The following is a 25,780-nucleotide window of genomic DNA, read 5'->3' on the forward strand; positions in this document are numbered from 1 at the left end:
TAATTGTCTGCAGCTCAGGGTGAAGGCTGCGCTGGCCAGAGGGAGGACAAGAGGAGAGAGGGAGCCCAAGCAGTTGGGGAGCAGCAGGTATAAGGCAGGGTGGAAGAGACAGCTTAGGGGAGGGGGTATTATTAACATGCGAGTTCCCTACTTGTAATGCTTTGAACAGCTATAGATGCTACTTATTTTGGATCACTTTGACGACTCTTCTGTTTGCATATTTGAGCATTTAGAACAAAAAGGATACTTGAGTCAAATGTTACAGTAACCCGAGAAACAATTGCAGCAGTGGAATTAGCTTTTGGAAAAGCCTAACTGCAACAAATGTTGCCTTAAGGCTAAATGTGAAGGATTGTTTGAACAGTTGTTTTTTTTACTCTTTTCCTGGAATGCCAGGGTCAGCCTGCAGACAAGAATTAACAGCCTGTCTAAACCATTTAGAGGCAGTTGTGTTTGATTGGCAGCAGACCAGATCTTCTAGAGCAGTGGTAGTTCAACTGCGGCCCTCCAGATATCCATGGACTACAATTCCCAGGAGCCCTTGCCAGCATTCGCTGGCGAACGCTGGCAAGGGCTCCTGGGAATTGTAGTCCATGGACATCTGGAGGGCCGCAGTTTGACTACCCCTGTTCTAGAGCATTGTCCAGTCCTGGGAATTGTACAGCGGAGACGGCTGGATCTCTCAGAAGGAGGTTTCCCTAGACCAGGGGTAGTCAACCTGTGGTCCTCCAGATGTTCATGGACTACAATTCCCACGAGCCCCTGCCAGCGTTTGCTTAGGTAACTTAGCTAGTTACCTTTACTGTTAAATTTTGTAGATATTGATAGTTATCAGACTAGGAGTTAGAGAAACGGTGATTTGCCATTTAAGTGTACGTGGACTTGGTATTACGGGAAGCTTCGTAATAAACTTGGAATGGTGTTTATCCCACAAATCAGTGCAACAGCAGTACAGTAATTGAGAGAATGATTGGTTTAAACGTGGTCCATCCCTGTCGTCTTGAATCTGCTTTAAAAGATTTTGATCTTCGTGTCCTCTGTTCTGTTGGAATTGTGCTTACTGTTACAAAATTAATTCCACAGAAATGTTCAAAACAGTTACTTGGAACTGTACATCTGACCTCTTCAAGGGAAATTGTGGCAACTTGGTTTCATGAGTCATTCTGCCTCATATTGTTCAGCCATAGCTAATGTAGCTGCCATACAGTATCTTGTACTCTGTCCGAGACTTCTGCACTGTATTACCTCAGTTTGAATAAACATACTGATCCCAGAAGGGTGGTATTTGGCCTTGCCATCATCAATATGGCAAAATCTGTGGATACTTAAATCTGGAGAGTGGAGCCATGAACAGACAAAACAGATTTTTCTACAAACCTGAGGAAAGCTCTAAGTGTGCAGAAAAATGTGAAATGTAAGAAACTGAAGGTTTGGAAATCAACAGTATTGTTAGCCTTCAAGCCTTGGTTTATGTCAGTAAAAATCACATCGTGAGGTCAGGGCTTTTTCCAGGAATGGATTGACCTTTGACGGAAGACTTACCAAGGCCCGACCCACCAGCAATCACTAGGTATCTTGCTACAATGTAGTTGCCAGGGCATGACTGCTTGCTGCTATTCAGTCTAATGCAAGCCAGTGTAGAACAGTGGTGAAAGCTTAATATTAGAATCTGGTTCAAATCCTTACTCTTATTATACAAGTTCACCTGGCAACCTTGGGCCAGGGAAAGGGAGGAGGAAATAGTGAAGGAGCATGAAATAAGATGTAGCTGACAGTTCTTGTAATAGACTAGATTGGTCATCTGGAGAGCCACAGTGTGCCCACCCCTGAACTAGTAACAAGCACTGTCTCTCTAAAACCCATTCTTTGTCTCTCTGTTCTCTCTCACCCCCATTCTTTCTGCAGGTAGGTTTCTAGTTGTAGGGAGGTGGACAGGTACAGTGCATTCTGGGGAGGTAATACTTCTGGACTTGCATCATTCTTATGAGTGGTCCTTTTCCGTTTGTCAGCTTTAGAAAGCTGCGCTCTACAAAATGGAGAGGGTTGGTTAATTCTGTAGAGCTCCAGTACAGGCCCTGTGTATGAAAAGCCAATCCTTTTATGGATTATGTTGGAGGAGGAAGAATCTAATAAGATTGTGGTCCTCACATTAACACGCTTCAGTGTTTTTCTCCAGAACAAAATCATCAGTGTGTATATGGGTAAAACTGGACTATTGTAACACAAATATAAAGGTATAATGGGAAGAGGCCAGTGTCCAGGGATTGTACTAGTTTAACTTGGCTAAATCAGGCAGTCACTAAATCAACATCTGTCAAATAAAACAATTTATGTTCTGTACCGCAGGCCTGATTTTGTTTTCTGTGTTCACAGATCTAATCTAAGCACCATGGAAAAAGAACACTAAGATTACCACCATGATTGGAGGCCTGTTCATTTATAATCACAAGGGAGAGGTCTTAATCTCTCGAGTCTACCGAGATGACATTGGGTAAGTTGCTTTGACACCATCTTTCTCCTGCTTTCCTTCCGCACCCCAATTCAGCTTCTTGCAGTCCCTGAGCTGTCGGTGCTGCTTTCACTGTGCGTGCATGGAGGTTACGTGTGTCGTGTTGCATCCAGGCTATGTCTGTTTTGCTGTATCCTTGGGTATGAAAGGTCTTGTCTCATTCCCAGGGAGATTTCCACTTGGGCAACATCCAGGAGAACAGCTCTCCTCTGATGCTGTCTTGGTTTCTGTATTCCCAGCAAAACTTGCAGTGACATTGATCCAAACCTGATGAGTGTGACTTGGAGGCCAAAAAGTGGAATTTATGAGAACTGTGTTATCTTAACCACAGGCTCATCGGCATGGCTTTTCATGGTCGGGACAGAGCTCCTCCTCTAGGTGGCGGGGTTGAACAACTTAACAATCCTTGTTGGGGCGGGGCTTGTCCCTGTGTTCTACAGTTTGGGCTCTTCCGTATGAGATCGCCTTCCCATTTTCACATCTGCACATGCCTGATGCTTAGCTATGAATGCAACCAGTAGCTTTAAAATGTAAGCTTGAAAAATAAGATGCATGTCTGGAGAACAGGTGCCTATGATAAAAACCTTGTTTAGGCTTTGTCATTTTGCACATACCAGGATAAATTAGACTCAACGTGAAGGTAGTTCTAGTGGCCACGTGTGTTTGTATTTTGAAGGAGAACTTTTTTTGCAGCTGAACCTTTAGGTTCCTATCTTACTGGAAGGTTCAATGTATGGTTTACTAAGACTCCTAGATCCTTTTCACGCATGCTTCTGCTTTATGGTGAAGAATAAAGTAAAGGAACATTAGGGGACCTTCTGGATCAGTTTCAGGAAGGTCATTTTATCTGCCATCTCTTTCTTAGAAGGCTTCTTGAAATTAGCACCAGCCTTCTAATAACTGCTGGGATGTGAAGGTAGCCTACTTTCATTCTGCTCACCTGGACTGTTGCTTCTCTCACTTCTTTTTGACTAAGGTATCTATTAGGCCCTGAATCTAACAGTGGGTTTGGAGACCAAGAAGTGGCTTCTGTATTGCAGCTGCGTGAGACAGAATCTCTACATGGGCCTACCCTTGCGCCTGATCCAGAAATTGCAGCTGGTGCAAAATGCAGCTGCTAGGGTCCTTACAGGAACAACTTGGAGGACCCACATCCAGCTGGTGCTGAGGCAGCTGCAGTGGTTACCAGTTGCTAGCCGGATCAGGTTTAAGGTTTTGGTTTTAACCTTTAAGGCCTTCCGCGGTCTGGGACCCACATACTTGAGAGACCACCTGACACCCTATGCCCCCTGCAGGGCCTTGCACTCCATGGGGACTAACTTGTTGGTGGTTCTCGGCCCCCAGGAGGTGCGTCTGGCCTGGACCTTTTTGGCCCTTGCCCCTACCTGGTGGAATGAGCTCTCGGAAGAGCTGCGGGCTCTGCGGGATTTACCAGCTTTCTGTAGGGCCTGCAAGACAGAGCTCTTCCACCAGGCTTACGGTTAAGGCTGGCGTCACTTGGTGTGATCGGGTCCCCCTCTTCTGCAGTCCTTCAGGCTATCCCTGGTCTCCTCCTTTGGTAATGTCGCCGTATTGGGTTGGTTGATGTGTTATGTATTAGGATGGTTTTATGTTTTAGGGGTTTTTATTGGGGGTTTTATGCTGTTACCCGCCATGAGCCTTAGGGGAGTGGTGGGCTGTAAATCTAAATAATGATAATAATCATAGAATTATAGAATAATAATAATGGACTATTGATTGATTGGATTTGTCCACCGCCATTCCCGAAACCAGCCCAGCTCGTGGCAGTTTACAATAAAAGAATAAAACCCCATAAATCATAAATGACGATAGTCCTCGGTGGTGGGGAAAATAATCTATATTCCTCCCCCTACACCAACTGTAGCCTATGACACCAGGGCACACTGGTCCCCAATATCCACCACCATCCTCGGGAGAGGTATCCCTACCGAATTGACCAGAGGCCATGCCTCTGCAGGGTTCTTCAGGATAGGGAGGGACCCGATCTTCCTGGACCAGCCTCAACCAAATGCCTGTTGGAAGAGCTCTGTCTTACAGGCCCCGTGGAACATTGACAGCTCCATCAGAGCCCTCAGCTCTTCTGGGATCAGGACTGAAAAAGCTCTGGCTCTGGTCGTGGCCAGACGTGTCTCACCAGATGGAATAGTGGTCTGATCCAGCAGGGTTCTTCTTATGTTCTTATTTGTCTTGGTCCTATAAAAGGCATTGCCCTAAGTAAAGAATTGGTCAGATAGAACCTGAAGTCGTGATTGTAGTACTGTTGTTGTCATAAAAAACAAACCCAGTTTGGTACCTTTGTTTGCTTCGTAGGAAGCCAGAAGAAATATTTGCACTCCCCTCATGGCTCATGGTATCTTTCAGCTGGTTTTAATGTCTTAAAACAGAACATAACTCTCCATCCAGTTGAGAGACTTTGATCCTATGTCTTCATCCCATGTGCATTTCTCTTTCACTGTGGTGATCCTCGAGCTCTTTTAGGCACTCTGGGATCTCTTGGAAAAGCATTGGCCTTTCTCAATAGCCAAAAAGGTTGGGAGAAGAACCTTATGTATGAGAATATAAATGTCAGTTGCAAAAAAGCAAAAACCATATCCCCAAAATTTTAATGAAATCATCATCAAATATAAAACTCTGCATCATGCATGAATTTGATAGATATATACACACACACTCACCCCCTCCCCCAGTGTATAAAAACTTTTTGTTGTAAAATTGCACTTAAACGCCTGTGGGTGTCACTCCCTCACACTCTTCCCTGTGAAACGTTGTTCTTGCACCAAAGGAAATGTGCATCCAGTAGCAGCCGAAGAGGAGTGAGTGTGGCATGAAGGCATGGGATCTGAGCCTTTATTTGGTAGTTAATCGCTAAGCGTATTCAAACAAGAGACTGGCATACCCTGTGAAACATGAAAGGAACTGTCTGTGCCGGGGTCACAACTGAAATGGCAAAGGCCTTTTGTCGCTTCAGACTTTGGCCTAGCGAGTGGTGTATTTGTGTGTGTCTTTCAAGGGCTCTGGTTAGGCAGTAAGTTGTATCACTTCCACGGAAGCGTTCTTCTACTTCAGATCTTCTGGGAGGTTGGAACCCGGAAGAAACGCTTTTTTTGCCAAAGCTGAGTTGACCCAATTGGCTCTATGCTGCCATGCCGTGTGGCGGATAATCCCACTTGCTAGTGTAATTTGAGAGTTACGGGTGAGTTAGATTCTCTGGCAACACAGCCTCTTTCCCGATAACCTATTAGTCAAGCCCATTGCCACCCTGCTGCAGCCAGCCAGCCGTACACAAGAGTGAGAAGACCAGGTCAGGTAAACTGTAAATGCTGCTTTGCAGGCCATTTCCTGCCTTGATAAGAGCACATTTCAGTTCTGCCAGAGGAATCTCCTCTGTCCTTGGGCTGCTGTGCGTATTCGGCAAATATGTTTGGCCGGGCAGACAAAAGGACTTTTGAGAGAACTCCTCTCTAGGCACTATTGCTCCAAATTCCACTACTTTAACCTTTCTGGGATGAGGCTTATGAGCCTCCATAGGGGAATTTGGCAGGGGCATCTCTTAGTTACCTACCATGACTTGTGCCAGCTGGAACTCTGATGTATGTGCAGTCCACGGTTCACTTTTCTGTGATGCTAAGTCTACCTCTTGAGAGCATGCCTAGCTTTTTGCATGGTCTGAGAGCTTCAGCGCAACTCGTTCTGCAGTTGTGTGCACATTTCATCGTAAATGAGCTTCACATCTAGGTAATCACTGCTGAGAATTCTTTTAAAGCAGAATTCCTGGCTCACGTAGAGATTTCTCCTTGGTCGAAGCATTAGGCCTTTTAAGTTAAAACAAAAGAGCTAATGTAACTACGTAGAGCAGGGGTAGTCAAACTGCGGCCCTCCAGATGTCCATGGACTACAATTCCCAGAAGCCCCTGCCAGCAAATGCTGGCAGGGGCTTCTGGGAATTGTAGTCCATGGACATCTGGAGGGCCGCAGTTTGACTACCCCTGACTTAGAGTGTAGGCGGGGTCAGCACATCCCAGCAGAAATCATAATGCTGCCGTTTATGGAGTAGGAAAAACGGGAGAAGGGGGCAATCAGAATTCACAAGGTGCTTTGTGTAAAATTGGAAACTTGGCAGCCGTCATAATCTTTAGGCGTGGCAGCCCTGTTATTGCTCTTTGACACTGTTTGTAAAGCACTCTTAACTGTCTTAAAGGTGCTACTGGATTCTGATTCTTATAGAAACCTATTAATGACTCGGTGTTTGGTGATCTATAAACATAAGAGATCCTTCCGGGGAAACAATACTAGAGGGAGTATTTGCAGTTTAAAGAAAGATTTTCAGTTTAAAGGAAGATTTTGCAGTTTAAAGAAAGATTTTCAGTTTAAAATTTGCAGTTTAAAGAAAGATTTTCAGTTGCAGTTAGAATGGAAGGTGGCTTTTAAGGAGTGTTGTGCTCTTAACTACAGTGACACAAAAGCCAAAAAAAGAGCACAGAATTGGACAAATGCTCATCTAGTGTTTGTCTCACTGATGAATCACTTAAGTTGATGTGACAGTTCTTTAGCCTGTGGACATGGAGGGGCAGGATACTAGAGGGCAGTCCTTCTACCCTGAGATATGTGACATAACCTCATTTAACAGACTTTGACAGTGAAAATGTTTGTTCATAGCTGTCATTATACCAAAGAGAAGGTTGGCCTGTTTTGCGTGTGGTGTAGTGGTTAAGAGCCAGCGTGGTATAATGATTAAGAGTGGCAGCTTGCAAACTAACGAATTGGGTTTGCTTCCCGGCTCCTCCACACACAGCCAGCTGGGTGAACTTGTGCTGGTCACAGTTCTGTTAGAGCTGGTCTCACTGAGCAGTTCTATCTGAGCTCTCTCAGTCCTACCTACCTCACAGGGTGCCTGTTGTGGGGAGAGGAAGGGACGACAATTGTAAGCTGCTTTGGGCAGTCAAGAGTTGGGTATAAAAACCAACTCTTCTTCTTTTGTTCCAAAAGTTGGTTGGTTCTCTTGATGGCTCTGTGTCTCCATGTGAGTTGCCGCTGCCTGTTTCTAAGGGAAGCTGGCTTTGTGTAATGTGATGTGGGTCTCACTTCCTGAGGGCAATTAGCTGTGGCTTCCTTAGCAGGGCCAGGAGGCCAAGCTGTTGCCGGTTCTGGATATTCGGGCCAGACTCAGCCTGAAAAGTCACGAGATCAGCTTGGGAGCGGATGCCGTATCTGAATGCCTCCTGTCCCGTTCGGCTTTGGCTGCTCTACATCTTTAGGGCGGATCTGCATTTCAGCTTCTTCCTTTTTTGTTTTGGCAGTCTAAGCAAGAAACAACCCATAGGTCGTGTGGGTTCTTTGCATCTTGCGTGTGACCAAAGGGTAATGCAGCCCGTGGTGCTGCAGGCACGTGAACTTGCAGTCGCTGCTCGACAGAATAAAGCCTGGCACCAACCCTGCTTCCGTGCACGGCGGCTTCCCCTCTCAAGAGTCCCCCCCCCCCCCCGCTAGAGATTTAAAATCCTCGTTGAACCTTTGTGTGGGGGGTGGGGAGGAGGGTCACCGTCTGTGTCCCTTTTGTTTCAGTTCATTGTGCTTTTGTGTGTACGTGTTGTGTTCTAACCTCTCTCTTGTTGCTGTCGCTCCTCCTTTTTCCTCGCTGGCGCCATTTCTGTTCATCCCATCTCATTGGCTGCCGTAGCAATAGGTAAGAAGAATGGCAGGAATACAAGGGGCACTGCGGCACGCGGGGGATCCGGTGTATCCAGTCGAGCGCTCCGTCCCGACAGCTCTGGCCGTGTAGCCGCAGTCGAAAGCACGGATCAAAATAGCTGCTACGCTCCGGCTGCCGGCTGAGTCAAACCAGTCGGCCACAGCTTCACCTTAGCAGTTTATGCAGAGCTGGGCAGCCCTTAAGAGGCTCCTCCCGCTTTTACAGCTGGTTTTCATTATCATTATTAATACTAATAATACTTTATAAGCTCTCCCTTCTCAGTTGGCTCAGGGCGGGTGACAGCAGGATAAAACATCCAGAACATTTCCCCTAGTTAATTCATATATAAAGTATTAATTGTATTTTTCAAAGCCACACCTTAAAACCTGACTGAGGGGACTTAACAGGCTTGGCAAAGGCTGGCAGAGGCTCATGGTACTTGTAGTCCATGGACATCTGCCAGTCTCTTCCTACAGGAGGGTTGAAACAATCAGACAAGGTGATTCTATTGTCTGCAGAACTGAGGCCGTGGCAGAAATCTAAAACCAAGGTATTCAGTGGAGTGCTCTGTCCAGTCTTCTGTTGGGATATCCCTCTGTCCTTAATTGCAGCATCAATAGTCCCTCCTCTAGAGCAGGGGTAGTCAACCTATGGTTCTCCAGATGTTCATGGACTACAATTCTCATGGGAATTGTAGTCCATGAACATCTGGAGGACCACAGGTTGACTACCTCTGCTCTAGAAGGTAAATCTGGGAGCAGCTGGAAAAGGCCAACTAACCCACTTTATATCTTTGACGGTTTAGCACCAGCTCTTAAATGTTGAATAGTATTGAGCATTAGGTGCACAGCTAACATGAACATGCCACTTGGAGATCATACCAGAAAGGAGATCCTCCCTGCTCTCAAGCAGTTTATCCCACTTCTCAATTTGCTCTTGCACCCGGATGAATCTCCTTAGTATCCCATTCCATCTGCCAGCTTAATTTTTCAGGCCCTGTGCTACTTAGAACTTAAGGCTGAGGGAACAGGCTGTGAATTGGTGGAAGAGCCTCTGCTTTTCATACAGAGAGTCCCAGGTTCAATCCCCGGCATCTCCAGTGGAAAGGACCAGGATGTAGATGATGGGAAAGACCTCAGCCTGAGACCCTGGAGAGCCGCTGCCAGTCTGAACAGACGGTACTTACCTTGATGGGCTGCTTCAGTATGAGGCAGCTTTGTGTGTGTTTGTGTTCAAGTAGAACCAAGGTTTACATAATTTAGTATATAGGCCGGGGTAGTCAACCTGTGGTCCTCCAGATGTCCATGGACTACAATTCCCATGAGCCCCTGCCAGCATTTGCTGGCAGGGGCTCATGGGAATTGCAGTCCATGGACATCTGGAGGACCACAGGTTGACTACCCCTGATATAGGCCATCCTGTCGGCTGTAACGTGTAGCCACGCTAAATCCTGAAGAGACATAACTTTGAAGTGCTAGCAACATCAGGGCCCCTGACGAACCAGAATTTAGTCCCGTCTACAAGTCTTCAGCTAGGCGGCTTGATAGATAATACACAAGCTGGATCCGCTCGGTGGCTCCTGACCTCTCGCTCCTGTCTTCCTACCTCGTCCCGACTCTCCAGGCGGAATGCGGTGGACGCCTTCCGGGTCAATGTCATCCATGCGCGGCAGCAGGTGCGCTCGCCCGTCACCAACATCGCCCGCACCAGCTTCTTCCACGTCAAGCGGTCCAACATCTGGCTGGCCGCCGTCACCAAGCAAAATGTCAACGCCGCCATGGTCTTTGAGTTCCTCTACAAGATGTGCGATGTGATGACCGCCTATTTTGGGAAGATCAGCGAGGAGAACATCAAGAACAACTTTGTGCTGATCTATGAGCTTCTGGACGGTGAGGACGGGCTGTTCTAACTCCATGCCGGTGGGGGGTGGGGGGGAGAGGATTCTGCTTTCTAACAGTTGCTCAGGTGTGATGAGCCCAGCTGGCTATGTGGTGTAGGGCAGTGGTCCCCAACCTTTTTATCACCAGGGACCGGTCAACGCTTGACAATTTTACTGAGACCCGGGGGGGGGGTAGTCTTTTGCCAAGGGACGCCGCCTGAGACCCTGCTCCCCTTGCTTTCCCACCGGCACCCCTGACTTCCCACCGCCCACTGGGGGGCGCTCACAGCAGCAGCTGCACAGTGCCATGCCAAGGGGGATGCCCAGCCATGGTGGCCAGTGGAGAGCACCAAAGGTGAGCCGGCGGCAGAGTGGCAGGGCAGCCCCCAAGGCAGCAGCTGGGGAGGAGGACAAGGAGGAGCCGTATCCCGGTACCGACTAATCTACGGACCGGTACCGGTCTCCGGACCAGGGGTTGGGGACCGCTAGTGTAGGGTACACAGCTGTGCTTAAGCCCTTTAAACATAAACCTGTTATTGAGCACCACATTTAACTGTTAAAGGGAAAGGTGAAAACAAGCCGCTCTAGCTGGCAGGATAGAAGGGCTTGATATTTATTTTATTTATTTATTATATTTATATACCGCCCTCCCGAAGGCATAGGGCGGTTTATAGAGAACAGGAAAAGAAACAGATAACACATGGTTACAGGTGATAACAGCAATAACATTATAACAATAACTTGACATGATCATAACAATAACATTAGAACATGGAATTGCAAGAACCTCAGCTTAACTCTTACTGGGACCCAGTGGGTTGGGCAGATTGGTGTCAGTCATAGTAGGAGGTGGGTGGGACTTGGGGGGCGATGGTTTGGGTCGACCTCAACCAAATGCCTGGCAGAGGAGCTCCCTTTTGCAGGTCTTGTGGATCTGAACTGCTTAGGTTACTCTCAGTGCTTGAGAGCAGCAGTCCCTGAAAAGTTTCAGTTGTGAGTTCTCCCAGTGTGTGTTCTGTGGCTCCATGGACTTCTACATGGCAAAGGTCCCTTTTAATTTTAATGCTAACCCTTCTGTGCTCCTTAGGAATGTGGTTAATGTTCTTAGTGCTCTAAGGCAGGGGTAGTCAACCTGTGGTCCTCCAGATGTCCATGCACTACAATTCCCATGAGCCCCTGCCAGCAAACGCTGGCAGGGGCTCATGGGAATTGTAGTCCATGAACATCTGGAGGACCATAGGTTGGCTACCCCTGCTCTACGGTGCTGATGGTGGCTGCTTAACTGCCTTGCAAAGCATTGTCAACAGATGGTGGAATCTCATCAGTAGTGGAATTTGGGCAACCTTTGAGATTCTTTAAGCCTTTGAGGTTCTTGAAGCTCTTCATGCAGATGCTTCCGGGAGAGGGGAGGGGGGGAAGCCATGGGTCTGCCATTTGTCACAGGATTTGAAGCAACTGGAAGCTGGAATGCAAATAAAGCCATCATTTTGTATTCCTGTTGCAGGTGGGTCCCCTCTGGATTCCGAGCGGCCAGCTCTGTGCTGTCGTGGGGGCTGGGTGGGGCTGGGGGCAGCTAATGGCGATTTCCTTTTCTCCCAAGCTTTGGCTGGCCAGCCTGTCCTGCGACTCCTGCTACTCTGCTGTTATTTTTTTAGGTTTTGATTTTTATGGCGTGCTCATGCGAAAATCAAAACCTAAAGAAAATGCGGCAAAGATAGATTATCCTCCTGCAGTTTGGATAACCCTGCTCCAGAGCAGGTTTCATTGGCTGGCCCGGATTCTACCCTCTTTTAAGCGTTCCCGTCTCTTCTCCACTGCCGCTGACTCTAGGACAGCTGTGATCGCGTCTGTTGGGAACTTTCTCATGTCTGACAGCAGTTGATGTGAGCTCCCTCAGCCATTTCCTTAACCCCATTGTGTCACTTGCCTGTTTTTGTGTCGGTGCATCAAACCTGCCGGACGTCGCCTTTCTCTGATAACCCTTTACCCCCTCTGTAGAAATCCTGGACTTTGGTTACCCACAGAATTCTGAGACTGGGGCCCTGAAAACATTCATCACTCAGCAAGGAATCAAGAGCCAGGTAAAGTTTGGAGACGGTGGAGGTTGTGTAGCGTTCTGCTCAAATTGGGGGTGCCAATGTTAGGGGAACAGTCCTAAGGAGCATGTCCTATGATTCCAGCTAAATAAATGCCTTGTTGAGCAATTCTGGCGTATAGCTATCATTCTGGAGCAGGGGTAGCCAAATGGTAGCTGTCCATATGTCCATGGACTACAATTCCCATGAGCCCCTGCCAGCATGTGCTGGCAGGGGCTCATGGGAATTGTAGTCCATGGACATCTGGAAAGCTGCAGTTTGTCCACCCTGCTCTAGAGGAAAGGTGTAAGTAAATGCCCTAACTTGATGGCCCAGAATAGCCCAGTCTTACTTAACAGATCTCAAGCAATGCAAGGTTGACCTTGCTCAGTGCTTGGATGGGAGACCATCCACAAACTCCATGGTTGCTGCACACAGACAAACCCGTATTTGTTAGTATTTCACCTTGAAAACCCTGCAGGGTCACTATAAGCAGGCTCTGAGTTGACAGCACTTCACATACAAAAGGACAGTGGTAGGTTTCATCAATCCACTGAATTAGCTCTGCCAGTTTTACCAACCTCTGTAACCTAATCTTTGTTAGCCAGCTTGGTTATGAGCGGTGGCTTCTAATTGGGAGAACTGGGTTTGATTCTCCATTCTTCCCCATGCAGCCCACTGGGTGACCTTGGGCCATTCGCAGTTCTCTGAGCGTTCTCAGTCCCACTTCCCTCACAGGGTGTCTGTTGTGGAGAGAGGAAGGGAAAGCAGTTGCAAGCCACTTTGAGACTCCTTCCAGTAGTGAAAAGCAGGGTATAAAAACCTCAACTTCTTATCTTCCTGTTCCAGTCTGTGAAACTTGCTAGGGTGGGCCAGTCTTTCATTTACCTTCTGCACAAGGTGGTTGCGAAGATAAAAAGGTGGAACAGAAAGCCATGCAATTAAACAAAGCCCACATGTCGCCTGGGCCACAGCAGCACTCACGTGCCATGTCTGGTACATCACATGTCCTCTTTCCTCTTGATTAGGGCCTAGTGGTTTTAGGAGAGTTTACAAAGCTATTGAGAAAAGGCTGCAGCACCATTATAGCAGTTAGTGCATATCATTGAGGCTGTTCTAGTGCTTGGAAAGGAGAAGGGGCCAGCAGGAAGGTTGGTAGTGGGGAGTACATATAACTTCAGGTGGGAAGCTGGAAGAGAGATACTATGCATAGCAGGGTTGGGCGTTTCAGCATCCAAAGCGGCCGTCGGACGGCCGCTTCGGATGCTGAAGCGCCCAACCCTAAAGCGTAGTCCGTCATGCAGGTGTGTTTCTGTTGTCCTTGTGCAGCGCTAAAGTATTGCAGGGCGAATGGATCAGCTGCTCAAGGAGTTAAATGCTGCATCCTTGAAACAGAACCTGGAAGAATAGACAAGGTATGTAAGAAGAAGAATTGGTTTTTATACCCCACTTTTCAGTACACGAAGGAGTCTCAAAGCAACTGGCAATCTCCTTCCTTTCATCCCACAGCAGACCCGCTGTGAGGCAGGTGGGGCCGAAAGAGCTCTTAAGAGAACTGCTCCAACAGGACTGTGACTAGCCCAAAGGGCATGTGGAGGAGGGAATGGGGACTCCAACCCGGTTCTCCAGATTAGGGGCTACCTGTCATAACCCTACACCAGAGACTGTTTGCAAGGTGCTGCAATTGTTTGAATTGATGTCTATGACTTGGGCTGGTTTTGTGCTGAATAACATTCCTGTATTTTCTTGTTGTTGTAGTTGTTGTTGTTGTTCATAAACTTTTATTGGCATCATACAAAGAAGTTGACAAGACAAATAACAGCAGACAGACGCTAGATGAATTTTACAATTAATACCGTAACAATGTTCACGTTAGTGGCCAAGAATGATATCAAGAGGGATGAAAGGGAGAGCCTTATATCTCACGCTGAGGCAGCCTGGGGAATGCTTCCAAACAGAGGTGGCACCTGCCTCTCTTAAGAGGCCGCCTCAGTCTCTGGACTCTCATGTGGAACAAGCATGGCTGGGCTGGGCTGGCAAACCTTCACGTAGCCACCGCAGAACATATGACTGATAGGGGAGGGGAGAGTAGGTTCTAGCGGTGGGATTCAGACGCTGAGAAAATATTGTACAGTCAGCAAGACAGTCGTCGCTGCCCCCCCCCCTCACATTCCAGGGCTGCAGTCTTGACAGATCGTGGATGCCACAAGTCGCCCCATAAGCAGATGTTTCTCTTAGTCACGAGAGCTCCGGCTCCAGCTTCCTCCGCCAGCCTTCCTCCTACCAGGAAGTGGTTGAGGCCAGATGTGAAGGCCTCTTCCTGCTTTTAACAATCCTCCTACCACAGGAAGAAAATAGCTGCCTGTGAAGCACAGAATCCAAGCATCCATTGCCCTTCCTGCCCTCCTATCGGAAGACAAAGATCCAGGCTTTTTATACCCCACTTTTCACTCCCCGAAGGGGACCCAAAGCGGCTTACAAACCCCTTTCCCTTCCTCTCCCCGCAACAGACACCCTGTGAAGGTATGTGGGGCTGAGAGAGCTCTAAGAGAACCGTTCCAAGACAACTGTGACTACCACGCTTTTAGGCTGCCTGTTGTTCCCGGTTGGTTGGTTGTGTGTGTGAAGAAGAAGAAGAAGAGTTGGTTCTTACATGCCACTTTTCTCTACCCGAAGGAGGCTCAAAGCGGCTTACAGTCACCTTGCCTTTCCTCTCCCCACAACAGACCCCCTGTGGGGTGGGTGAGGCTGAGAGAGCCCTGATAGCACTGCTCGGTCAGAGCAGCTTTATCAGTGCCATGGCGAGCCCACGGTCACCCAGCATGTGGGGGAGTGCAGAATCAAACCCGGCATGCCAGATTAGAAGTCCGCATTCCTAACCACTGCACCAAACTGGCAGAAAGTCTTGAATGGCAGAGGTGGTCTTAAAGGCCCCTGGTCTCAACAGCTGCATGGCAAGGATAGTGTGATTTCAGTCAGTGTTGCCTGCCTGGGTCCGGTGGGAACCTGTTCCCTCTGTATAATGCAGTAACTTGATATTGGGATGAGCGAGCAGGCAGTCGTGCTGTGGCTCCCTTTTGGCTAAAGCCCAGGGAAGGAAGCCATCTTGGAACACTGGATCTGAGAGGCTTTAGTTCCCAGGAGTCCTTGCTTTACATCAGGGGTCCCCAACCTTTTTAAGCCTGAGAGCAGCTTTGGAATTCTGACGCAGGGTGGTGGGCACAACAGCAGAAGGGCTGCCGGACCAGGTGCCGAGCCAACCGCAAAACATTAGGGAGTGAGGCATGTATAACTCTAATGCCACTTGAGGCAAAAGAGCTGCTTAACAGGAGGGCTTTTCGACACTTGGCAGGGGCCGTGGCGCCCCTGGGCACCAAGTTGGGGATCCTTGCTGTAGATGAACCGTGAAAGGCTATTCCTCTAACCAGCTGCAATCAGCTTCCATAGTCTGAGCAGGTTGCGGATGGTGCATGCTGAGAGTCCGTTTGAGGCAGCGGCCTCGTGCCAGGCGCTCCTGCTTTGCTTGGCCTTCCTCGCAGGATTGTGAGGCTACCATGAGAAAGCTGAGCCGCGTTCACTGCCTAGAGCCCTTTGTAGGACGCATAGGATAAAAATGCACTGTCAGAGTTGCTTCCAGGTGGACATGTCTAGCCCCTGCCATGTAGGGGTGTTTCTGGAGAGACCAGGCTGTTTGCAGTAATAAAACTTTAATATTAAGAGTGCTTGGTGACCCTAGGCCAAATTTTTGCACGGCATTCGGAAAGCCTGGATCCTTGACATCTTGCCAACCGACATCACTTGGTAATAGGACCCTGAATCTTGAAGCGAATGCTTCTTTCCTCTGGTATGTAAAATAAAATCCCGTGGACTTCCCAAAAGAAAGCAAAGCTTCTTGCCTCCTTGGAAATTCTGGGGAAGGAAGCGGCTTCATTCCTGAGAGACGTAGTAGTCGGGGAAACGGTTGTACCGTTCTGAGTGTGACTCTGGCTCAAATTAAACCAAGGCACAGCCTGAAGCCTTCTCTTCCAAACTACTTCATGCGGTCTCTTTACTGCCCAGCACCGACTTAACATTTGCAACCATCAACATATGTCCAGGGAGAGGATCCGGCCCATCACTTGCGACCAAGAACAGGGCAAACACACGGTATCGCTTCAGGATCCCCTAATTCTTCCAGCACTGAGATGCCTCCGAGGTAGAAAGCACTGCCTCGCCCGGCACTTTGTCTCCGGTTTGGCTGAATTGCGAAGACAGTGGGTTGACCTGCCCTCTCGATCCTTCTCCTGTAGTAGAACCTATTAGCTGGTCACCTTGTTGATGTCCGCTGCTCCCGAGTCGAGATCAGGGGTGACCAAACAGGGACTCTCCAGATGGCCATGGGCTCCAATTCCCATGAGCCCCTGCCAGCATGATGCTGGCAGGGGCTCATGGGAATTGGAGTCCGTGGCCATCTGGAGAACCCAAGCTTGACCACCCCTGGTTGAGACGCAAGTGTGGCCCTTCCCCTGCCTTATTAACTGAATAGATAACGAGAAGGGTGGTGATAGTCCCAATCCTAACACGCTCTTCTCTCTTCCTCCTTCCCCTCTACTGACTTGCTTACGTCTTAACCCCGTGTGTGCCGCGCTTGCTGTTGTGCATCTGTTTTTTCCCCGCTCCCTGCGTGTGACTGGACCGGCCTGTAGCATCAGGTAGGACAAATCTGGCCTCGCGCCCAATCAGTTCTTGGTGGCTGGCTGAGCTCCGAAGAGTGCTTGCTGGCACAAACTCCCTGGCCGGGTGCCTCTGAGCGGCCATGGTGCTACTCTGGCCTTGCCGCGTGTAAACAATGGGGAGAGGGCAACACGGCGGCATCGGAACAAGCAGTGCTTCTGCTGTGCCCCTAAATTTAGTTGTGGCCCATTTTCTTTCAACCCAAGGAGATGGCCCTTCAAAGTCTTAGAACTCCGGAGAGTTAAGCTGTACAAGCTGGCTTTGTGGTAGCTCAAGTGTATTGCAAAATCCATGGTATGAATGGGTTGTGGTGACAGTAGATCGGGGGAGGGGGGATATAACTCCAGAAAATGTTGTTATTTGAGGGATTTTTTAAAAAGTTTCTTGCAAATGGGGAACTTTGTAGAATGCTGATGCCCTGAAATGCATTTTCTTTTGAAATGAGTAACATGTGCCAAGACAGCATTGAGGGTGTATCAATTCGCAGTTGTCTCTTGCTTGAGTCCGGCAAGTGTAATTGCAGTTTTACTAGTAGAAAACAAAGACCTTGAGAATTCCATAAATATGCCACATAGTACAATTTCTTATGCTTGCTAAGTTTTAAGAGGTGCATTTTAACTTAACGCAGATTAAGGTTTGATAGGACAGTCAGTTTTGCACGTTGGAATTTTGCCCTCAAGAAGATGTCTTAAAACTTCCCGAAGTTACCATCCTTAGTTAGCAGCTATTTGGACTGCTGGACCACCTTGTGCTTAGCACCTACCGCCTCTTTAGCTTCCCTGACCACCCGCGTCCTTCCCTTTGTCCTTCAGACGAAAGAAGAACAGTCTCAGATAACCAGCCAGGTGACCGGTCAGATCGGCTGGAGGCGCGAAGGGATCAAATACCGTCGCAACGAGCTCTTCTTGGACGTGCTGGAAAGCGTGAACTTGCTGATGTCGCCACAAGGTAAAAAGGAGCACGGTCGGGACGCCGCTTGACCCAAGCGCATCTCCTTCTCCTCTCCCCATCGCTCCGCTGTGCTGCAGCGTTTCTTCTGCCTTCTAGGTCAAGTCTTGAGCGCCCACGTCTCTGGCAGGGTAGTGATGAAGAGCTATCTGAGCGGGATGCCAGAATGCAAGTTCGGCATGAACGACAAGATTGTAATTGAGAAGCAGGGCAAAGGGACTGCGGATGAAACGGGGAAAAGGTGAGAGCAGGCGTAGAAAGGGGGGATGCCAAGGAGCCAAGGTCTGCGGCCCCGGAGCTGGTGGCATTATGCCGTTGTCAGTTGTCAGTGACTTCTCCCTCCTCGTTGGAAGGCCAGATCTAGCTCTTCTTGGGGCTTAGCGTGTTCAGCTTGCTGGTTTAGGGGTGAAGCCAGAATGTACTTGGCGTTGCTCTCCTTTTGCCCCTACGATGGCCCCAGACAGTGGGCGGGAGCGAACCGTAGACGGCGCCGTCGAATGACCTGGGTTCAGCAGGGCTGTTCCGCTGCTTGTGTGCTCATTGAGCAGGGCATCTGAATCCGCTGTTTACAGGCTGTGACCCTAGAAAGCAACGAGGCCGAGTCCAAAGGCTTCTCCCTCTCCCCTGTTATCCCCTCTGCCAGCAAAACGGAAGGCCTTTATACTGGACTCAGTGGTCCCCAGCTCCCGGTGTGGGGCGAGGTGCATCTTTTCTCAGGGGGAAAATGAGGCAGAGCTGCACATCTGACTCCTTTACACAGCAGCTTCGCCAGGGTGGCATTGCCTCCAGACCCCCAGAATCCCCTCCCCTGAGACGGACAACGCCTGCTGGCTCTCAGCACCCCCCCCCCTCCTGCTTCTCCGTTAACGATACTGAATTCTTTTTTCTCTTGTGTTCTGCTGACTCCAGTGAAACAGGAAGGTAGATAACAACCCCGCTTTACTGCTGTGTGCACGCACTCCTCACCCCTTCCCCATCTTTTGGCTTTGTGTGACTTGTGCATGTGCCGCCATTTTTCCCCCCAGACACTTCCACACAGGGTTGCGCCCCCCCCCAGCTTCTACCCCCTGGTGATTGAAGGCTCAGCCCACTAAGCCCACCACAGCGTCACAGTCCCCTTCCAGCTGGCCCAGTTAACATGCCTGAATGAGATGGGTGAGATTCCTGAGGCTTCCAGCAGAGGGGGCTCATAGTACTGGCAAAAGCCAGTAGTCGGCTTCTCTCCTTAGCCGAGTAGCAAAAAAGCAGCCCAGAACTCTCCGAGAGAGTCAGCTCGGGGTCATGGTTAAGAGCAGCAAACTCTAATCTGGAGAACTGAGTTGGATTCCCTGCTCTTCCTCCTCATGCAGCCAGCTGGGTGACCTTGGGCCAGTCACAGTGTTCTCTGAGCTCCACCTGCCTTGCAGGGTGTCTGTCAGGGGGAGAAGAAGGGAAGGAGACTATAAGCCAGTTTGAGACCCCTTTGGGTAGTGAAAAGCGGGATATTTTCTTTGAAAAAAAACAGCTTTTGTTTTTCTAACAAAGTATAGAAGCAAGAGACGGAAGCACCTTGAAAATTTGAGAGTGGGGGAAAATCAGAATGGCATTGCTCACAAGCACAGTGGGCTTGTTACCCTTAGGCCAGCCGTTCTCCACTATTTTACCATTGAAAAACCTCTGAAACCTTCTTCAGGCTTTGAGAAACCCCCGATCATGCAGAATATAGCCAGGATGCGTAGCTGGGTTATGTGCCCACTTGGGGCCCTCCACTTCCCACCTGCTTCAGGTTCATCATTGGCCATTTTCGAGGGGAGGGGCCAGTTATATTGCCCAATAAATATTTAACAGATTTAACTATATTAAAAATGATGATGATTTAACTCCATTGAAGAAGTCCTTCCGTGGCCATAAAAAAAAAACCCAGGGTTTCATGAAAGCTTGCCTTAGGCTGTAAACTTAGAGTCTTCTCCTCAAACCTCGGTTCTAAGAACACGCAGGACCTTGCATTGGAGCTGCCCAGTGGCCTTTGCTTATTCCTGAAAATCTTCAGCTTAGAGCGTCTTGCACCACAAGCCAAGTTTAAAGTTAGAGCAGTGACAGCTAAAGCCAAGCTGCCACTCGCGTACATATGGGGAAGAATCTCCCAGTAATGCAGAAATACTGAGCAGGATGTGCAAAGCAGATTATCAAGTCCAGTCTCAGTAAAACTCCTTTTTTTCTGGGAGGGGGGGGGAGCCAAACTGACAACGTAGGGCAGGGGTAGTCAACCTGTGGTCCTCCAGATGTCCATGGACTACAATTCCCATGAGCCCCTGCCAGCAAATGCTGGCAGGGGCTCATGGGAATTGTAGTCCATGGACATCTGGAGGACCACAGGTTGACTACCCCTGACGTAGGGTATCCATCCAGCCCTTCAGCATCCCTTTGAAAAATGACCCTCAACCCTGGGCATACGAAGCCAACCGCTTTTGACCTCTCATCTTCGTTTTGGGTGCGCGTTTTGTAGCCAGCAACCCAGCCGCCCTTCTGTCCTCGGGGCCCATCCCCCGTGAATGACTTGTGCGCGCTTGGGCGTCGTTCGCTCACTCCCATTCAACCCTTGCCCCGGACAAGAGTTGCAATGACATTTTTTGGCAGTGTTTGGATTGTTTCCGGAGCTGTTCCGCTGCCAGAGGCTGCGGGGCCTCCTCAAGCCGAGGGGCCGAAGCGCGCGGCTTGCCAGACCTAGCAAGGGTGCTAGCAATAGAAGGAAGCGTCTCCCTCGGGATCGGCGCGCATGCGCTGTGGCAGCCTGGGCTTCATCCGCCAAGTGAGCTATTGCAGGCAGAGCAGGGGCAAATCTCTGGCTGGTGACTGCTGGCAAACCCTGAAATCAAGTCTATCCCTTGGGCTTGCCGGCTAGCCAGCCTTCCCCGTGGGCAGTGAGGAGAACGGTTGACGTGACAATGCGCCAGGTCTCTGGCTGGCGTTCCTTGGTGTCTGCCACTCGTGATTCAGCCTGTGGCGTCAAACTGCTCTCGGGAGCCTGGCGTTGCCTCCTCCAGTAGCCCAGGCAGTGCTGCAACTGCACACTCTCCTCGCCCACCCAAGGCTTGCTGGAGGCGGAGGCTTGTTTTGACGCTACTTCCACTTTCTTGTGCCCTAGCGGGAAGCAGTCCATCGCCATCGATGACTGCACGTTCCACCAATGCGTGCGGCTCAGCAAGTTTGACTCGGAGAGGAGCATCAGCTTCATACCCCCCGACGGCGAGTTTGAGCTCATGAGGTACGACCAATGGGAGAGGGTGGTGAACGTTCCGTGGGAGGAGCTTCACAGGGCCTGCGGGACATCCACAGGTTTGGGCAAGGAGGCTGTGTGTGAAGGCATGGTGTGTCCGCCCTCTGTCCTTCAAGCTGAGAGCCAGCTTGGTGTTGTGGTAAAGAGTGCGGACTTCTAATCTGGCGAGCCAGGCTTGATTCTGCCTTCCTTACATGCAGCCAGCTGGGTGGCCATGGCACTGATAAAGGTGTTCTGACCGAGCAGTGATATCAGGGCTTTCTCAGCCCCACCTCCCTCACAGGGTGTCTGTTGTAGGGAGAGGAAAGGGAAGGCAATTGGAAGCCGCTGGGAGACTCCTTCGGGTAGAGAAAAGCGGCATATAAGTACCAATTCTTCTTCTTCTGTAATATCAGGGCTTTCTTAGCCTCCCCTCCCTCACAGGGTGTCTGTTGTGGGGAGAGGAAAGGGAAGACTCCTTCAGGTAGAGAAAAGCGGCATGTAAGAACAACTCTTCTTCTTCTTAAGTGTATTTACTCTCTGCAGATACCGAACCACTAAGGACATTATCCTTCCTTTCCGGGTGATCCCCCTGGTGCGGGAGGTAGGCCGGACCAAGCTGGAAGTCAAGGTTGTGATCAAATCCAACTTTAAGCCTTCCCTCCTGGCTCAGAAGATAGAGGTGAGACTGGGAATAAGAATTGATCGCTTTAAAAAGGGGATTGGATGAATTCCTAGGTCTACCATTGGCTACCATTGGCTATAGTCAATGGTGACTATAGAGGACCTCCAAGTTCAGAGGCAGTCAAACTGTGAATTCCCATGTCCGTAGGCAGAATTAGGGGAAGGTCTCGGACTCCCTGCTCTGTTCTTGGCCCTCCAGAGGAACTGGTTGACACTGTGTAAGACAGGAGGCAGAACTAGATGGGCTCCTGGTTTGATCCAGCAGGGCTTTACTCATGTTTTTATGGAAACTTCGGCCTCTGTGCTCTGTTGTCGGCCCTCCGGAAGTACTGGTTGGCCCCTGTGAGAGACAAGAGGCTGGACTAAATGCACCACTGATCTTGATTCAGCAGAGCTCTTTACACGTTCTCATGTCCCTTGTCTCTGGCAGCCCTGCTAAGTAACTTGTAGCGCCTCTTGTCTGAGTTTTCCCATTCCGGCCTCACATGAGCATTCTGTTTGTGGGGAGAGGAATGGGAAGGCGACTGTAAGCCGCTTTGGGTCTCCTTTGGGTAGGGAAAAGCGGCTTATAAGAACCAACTCTTCTTCTTCTATTTGTGGGTGAGTGGATGAGTGTATTTTCTCACTGGCACCTGCAGCCAAATAAGAATTCTGTGTTTTGTCTCCTAGGTGCGAATCCCTACCCCCCTGAACACTAGTGGCGTACAAGTCATCTGCATGAAAGGGAAAGCAAAATACAAGGCCAGTGAGAATGCCATTGTGTGGAAGTAAGTCAGCCTCTGGTGTCTCTCTGGCACTTAGTGGACTCAGCTGCAGGCTCCTGTGGCAGGCTTCATGCTTGAATCTCAGCTGAGCAGTGGAGTGACGATTTTTCTGAGTCCAGCTTTCTCTCTCTCTTCCCCTTTCCCTTTTTAGGATTAAGCGCATGGCAGGAATGAAGGAATCCCAGATCAGTGCGGAAATAGAGCTGCTTCCAACCAACGACAAGAAGAAATGGGCTCGGCCACCCATCTCTATGAACTTTGAGGTAAGGAGGCCTTGCCCCCTAGCCCAGCTTCCTCGGGGCGACCCCATGGGGTTTACAGAGAGAAACTGTAGTTTGCATCACCTGCCTCCGCCTCACAACCCCATGGGCTTCCTGGGTGGTCTCCCACTCAAGTTTTAAGCAGGGCCAGCTCTGCTTCACCTCCAAGAGCTGGTGAGATCAGGTGAGCCTGGGCTGTTTGGGTCAAAGCAAAAGTCTTCTCCTCCTCTCCAAGTTTTGGGTGGGCAGTTTGGGGGTGGAAAGTCCTATCAAGTGGTAGCAGACCTACGGCAACCCTATGTGATTTTTCAAGAGGTGTTCTGAGGTGGGTTTTACGGCTGCCTCCTACTACTTTGATAACCAAGTATTTAAAAGGCTGCCACGTAGAGGATGGAACAGAGTTGTTCTCTCTTGCCCCGGAGGGACAGACCAGAACCAAGGGGAGGAAATTAATGCAAAAGAAATTCCGTCTAAACATCCGGAAGAAGTTCTTGACAGCTAGAGCGGTTTCTCAGTGGAACAGGCTTCCTTGGGAGGTGGTGGGTTCTCCATCTTTGGAGTTTTTTAAACAGAGGCTGGAGAGCCATCTGACGGAGAGGCTGATTCTGTGAAGGCTCTCAAGGGGGTGGCAGGTGACAGTGGATGAGCGAGAGGGTTGTGAGTGTCCTGCATAGTGCAGGGGGTTGGACTAGATGACCCATAAGGTCCTTTCAGTATAGGTTTCAAGTGAGACCCTGTGTGGGAAGGCTCTGGGATGAAGCATTGAAACGTGAATGCAAAATATTGATCCGCCGTGTCACTCCTGAGCAATGTTAATAAATCCCGAGGATAAAATTGGATTTATCCTGTGGTCTCTGCCTTCAGTCTCGGTGAGAAGAAGCGTACCGTAAATAGCATAAATAAGAAAGTGGCCCTACAGCTTTTAGTCACAAATGAAGTATTCAGAAAGCTTCAGTGAACACCTGGACAATGAACCAGTTAAAGCGATCAAGGAATAAGCTACAGGATGATGGGGAGCTAGGCAGCTGTGTTTTGCAGGCTTTTGTATCTAAACCTCTTGTCAGTCATTCTTGAAGGAGCTGCTGGGATTTAATTTCCCAGCGCAAAAGGACTTTAAAAAACAAAACAAAAAAGAAGCCATTTACGTTCTGTTCCTCTCCAAAACCAATAGGGAGGCCTTGTCTGAACTGGGCCTCTTATCCTTGCTGGCTGGATCAAGAAGCATAAGGAAAAACAATCAGTATTATTTTTATTTTTTTATTTGTTCATTATTATCTTTGTATACCGCCCTCCCCTGAGGCTCAGGGCGGCTCACACGGAACATAAAGAAGACATAAAACTTTGTTTCTGCATAATGTGACATAGAAATGACCTATCTTCTCCTCTCCCCCTTCCCGTAACATATGCAGTTGCTCTGCCGGTGTGGCAATACAGTTAAGTTAAGAAATGTTGGCAAAAAGAGACAGAGCAATTGTGAACTGGAGTATGCTGCTTCTGGGAGAGTGCTGCACGAAAAAAAAATGGACGATTCCAAATTAGTGACAAGAGAGAAACAGAATCTATCCAGTGGCTTAATAAAGAAAAGATAAAGAGTCTCTTATGTTATTTATTCAGGCTTCGACTCTGCCAGAACGGTCTCTAGATTTGTTTTCCGTTTTCAATCTTTCGTCAGTGGCAGTGAGTCCGTCCTTGTTAATATTTGAGTATAATTAGGCAAACGCTCCTGTATCACGGAGAGTCAAGGCTGTGAGCTCTTGATCTCCTTCTGGGAGAGTAGCAAGCTGTACTCCATATCAAAAAGAGGGGGCAGGTTTGAACAGCTCCGTCCTTGCTTTCTGTCACACGCAGGTCCCGTTTGCACCTTCCGGGCTGAAGGTGCGTTACCTGAAAGTCTTCGAGCCAAAGCTGAACTACAGTGACCACGACGTGATCAAATGGGTGAGGTACATCGGCAGGAGCGGGATCTACGAGACGCGGTGCTAGCCCCACGCAACGGCCCGGATCCCTCCTCTTTCCCCGGCCAGCCTCCCTCGGTCTCCAAGTACAATCGAAGAGCATCTCTCTGACCTCTCCTCCTCTCCCCAGAGGCTGGAAGCCAGACTCCCTCGGCTCCGCTCTGGAAGAAAGGACAGTGCTGCCTGCTCGGGTTTCGGTTCCGATCCGGCTGAAGCCGCACAGCTCTCGAAAAAAGCCCGGCCGGCACTTTGCTTCTGTTCCAGGGTCTGAAAAACGGGCCGGTCTTAACCCCCTCCCCTTTCCTGTGGCCCTCCTAGGGAATGCCCACTGTGTAACAAGCCGCCTTCCGTTGGTGTCACTGCTTGCCTCATAGCCCTAGTATTTTTGGAAGTTCTCGTGCGTATGTACTCCTAGAATAGGTCTGAAAACCGTAGACTGGACAAACCCTGAGTTGATTTCCGGCTCCCGTACTTGCTTATCGGCTGTCGTGGTGGTATGTTGCTGTGCGGCAGGAGTAAGGTGGGCCGTCCCTCGCCCCCCACCCTCCACTGCCCTTCTGTTGCGGTCTCCCCCCCCCCTCCCGCCCCCGACAGCATCTTTAGCACAGAGTCCTACTTTGGGGACCAAAAAAGGCTTTGAGGGATTGGCTTTTCTTGCTGGAGGTTGGGGGGGGGGGGGTGAGAGGGGATCCAGCACAGCATTTCAAGCCCTCTGGAGGGCACGGGTCCTCGGAGCACTGATAGCTGGCTAAGCCAGCGCCTGCCTCCTCCAGAAGTTCTGAACTCACACCCAAATCTTAAAAAGGTATTAAGAAATTAGCAAGCTGACGTTGGGTCAGGATCTGTCCCCTGCAATCCACAGCTCAAGCCGCGCGTCTCCTCCGTCCCCATCCTTGCCCAGTCGGCTTACGCTTTCCTTCCGCTGAACGCTTTGGGTCAGTAGACATGCCGCCGCTACCCACAATCCTCTGCTTCGATAGCGTGACTCCCCCATTTTGTACACTTGTGATTTGTCCAGTCCTAAACCTAATAAAAGTATGTAGAACTA

General features: G+C 49.5%; 1 protein-coding gene across 1 annotated transcript in view; it reads left to right on the top strand.

Moving 5' to 3' along the window:
• Window positions 1-25,780, top strand: part of AP2M1 (adaptor related protein complex 2 subunit mu 1) — a 37,131-nt gene extending 11,351 nt beyond the window's left edge. The window contains exons 2-11 of the mRNA XM_077348144.1: window positions 2,374-2,491; window positions 9,843-10,108; window positions 12,097-12,179; window positions 17,699-17,834; window positions 17,934-18,075; window positions 20,959-21,078; window positions 21,616-21,751; window positions 22,423-22,520; window positions 22,669-22,780; window positions 24,626-25,780. Of these exons, the coding sequence (XP_077204259.1) occupies window positions 2,418-2,491; window positions 9,843-10,108; window positions 12,097-12,179; window positions 17,699-17,834; window positions 17,934-18,075; window positions 20,959-21,078; window positions 21,616-21,751; window positions 22,423-22,520; window positions 22,669-22,780; window positions 24,626-24,760 (1,302 nt within the window). The 5' untranslated portion in view covers window positions 2,374-2,417 and the 3' untranslated portion in view covers window positions 24,761-25,780. The remainder of the gene's footprint in view (window positions 1-2,373; window positions 2,492-9,842; window positions 10,109-12,096; window positions 12,180-17,698; window positions 17,835-17,933; window positions 18,076-20,958; window positions 21,079-21,615; window positions 21,752-22,422; window positions 22,521-22,668; window positions 22,781-24,625) is intronic.

The sequence above is a fragment of the Paroedura picta genome, chromosome 8 (genome assembly GCF_049243985.1).
Source record: "Paroedura picta isolate Pp20150507F chromosome 8, Ppicta_v3.0, whole genome shotgun sequence".
Classification (NCBI taxonomy): Eukaryota; Metazoa; Chordata; class Lepidosauria; order Squamata; family Gekkonidae; genus Paroedura; species Paroedura picta.